The sequence below is a fragment of the Charadrius vociferus genome, unplaced genomic scaffold (assembly GCF_000708025.1).
Source record: "Charadrius vociferus isolate BGI_N301 unplaced genomic scaffold, ASM70802v2 scaffold564, whole genome shotgun sequence".
In the NCBI taxonomy this organism is placed as follows: Eukaryota; Metazoa; Chordata; class Aves; order Charadriiformes; family Charadriidae; genus Charadrius; species Charadrius vociferus.
In genome coordinates, this window is record NW_009647940.1 from 32,408 (window position 1) to 33,906 (window position 1,499).

The following is a 1,499-nucleotide window of genomic DNA, read 5'->3' on the forward strand; positions in this document are numbered from 1 at the left end:
CCTCGAGCTGCCCCCCAGTGAACCACCCCTTGAGGAGCTTCCCCTTGCAATATCTCCCCTCGATGAGCAGCCCCCCAGTAAACCACCACTTGAGGAATTGCCCCCTGATACGCTGCCCCTTGACAAATCACTCTGTGATGAGCCACCCCTTGACGAGCTGCCCCTTGATGAGCCACCCCACAACGAGGTGCCCCTTGATGAGCTTCCCCCTGATGAACTGCTCCCCAATGAACCACCCATCGACGAGCTGCCTCCTGAAGAACCTCCCCCTGATGAGCTGCCTCCCAAAGAGCTGCTCCCCAGCAAGCCACCACCCCCCGAGGAGGACCCCAAGCCACCAGGTAATAAATGAAAGACCTCTGGGTCTGTCCCCTTTCCTCTCCGGTTGTCTCCTATGGGTGTGGGCCTCCCACGGCTGGGTCGTCCCCCAACAGTGGTCTTATGTGACCCTCAAGCTGTTCAGCATTTCATGCTTTGATGTCCCATTTAAGGTGTACGTGGGGGGCTGGGAGGGTCCCTGGGCCAGGCTGAGGCAATGGTTGTTGCCTTTCGGCACCAGGCTGGGTGGCACAGGGGGTGGAGGGGACCCCCACATCCCCCTCACCCGTGGCCCCATTCCACAGGTCTCAGCCCCAAGGTGGCTGTGGCAGAGGAAGTGCCAGCCCTGGCCCCAGAGGTGCCCTCCGAAGAGGAGATGGAGCTGGAGCAAGAGCCCTTGCTGCCCCCCGAGACAGCACCCCTACCCCCAGCTCCCCCAGGTAGGTCTGGGGATGTGCTGGGGTTGGGTGGGGGGTGTCTGCTGGGGGCTGTGGGGTCACCATCCCCTCCTCTCCACCACCCCCAGATCTCTGTGCTGTCTTGCCTGCCCACCCTCCAGACCACTCACCCAACGCCAAGGAGGATGAGGTGCCTGAGCCGCCCACACCAGCTCTGTCCCAGCCCCCTGGCAGCCCTGGCACCGCCATGGACGCTGAGCTGCCTGGCTCCCTGCCGCCCCCCCTGGTCGCCCCTGCCGAGCCCCCTGAGGATGAGGAGATGGAGACAGCTGGTGGTGAGGGGGAGTCACCAGCCAGCCCCCCTGGAGATGGCCCCCATGCCAGCCTTGTCCCAGAGCTGAGCCTGCCTGAGGAGGAAGAGGAGGAAGAGGCACCAAGGCTGGAGCGGGAGGGCACCAGCGGGAGCTCCCCGCCTCTGAGTGAGGAGGATGCACTGGAGGAAGGTCAGGCTGGGGGGCACCCTGAAGCCAAGGGGTCCCCCTTGCTCCTGGAGCCAGAGGAGCTGGGCCCTGAGACCCCCATGGAGGTCTGTGCTGCTGGGGAGAAGCTGCTGGGGCGCGGAGACGAGGCGGGCTCTGAGCCCCCTGCCCTGCATCCCCGGCCCGACATCCTCAATGAGATCTCCAACCTGAGCCAAGGGGACACGAGCAGCAGCTTCCCCGGCTCAGAGCCACTGCTGGGTTCCCCAGACCCTGAGGGCGGGGGCTCGCTGTCCCTCGCGCT

General features: G+C 65.2%; 1 protein-coding gene across 1 annotated transcript in view; it reads left to right on the top strand.

Annotated features, from left to right (window-relative positions):
- KMT2D (lysine (K)-specific methyltransferase 2D) overlaps positions 1–1,499 on the top strand; it is a 25,748-nt gene that overhangs the window by 3,618 nt on the left and 20,631 nt on the right. Inside the window, exons 12-14 of the mRNA XM_009883188.1 lie at positions 71–341; positions 624–758; positions 878–1,494. Coding sequence (XP_009881490.1) covers positions 71–341; positions 624–758; positions 878–1,494 — 1,023 coding nt within the window. The remainder of the gene's footprint in view (positions 1–70; positions 342–623; positions 759–877; positions 1,495–1,499) is intronic.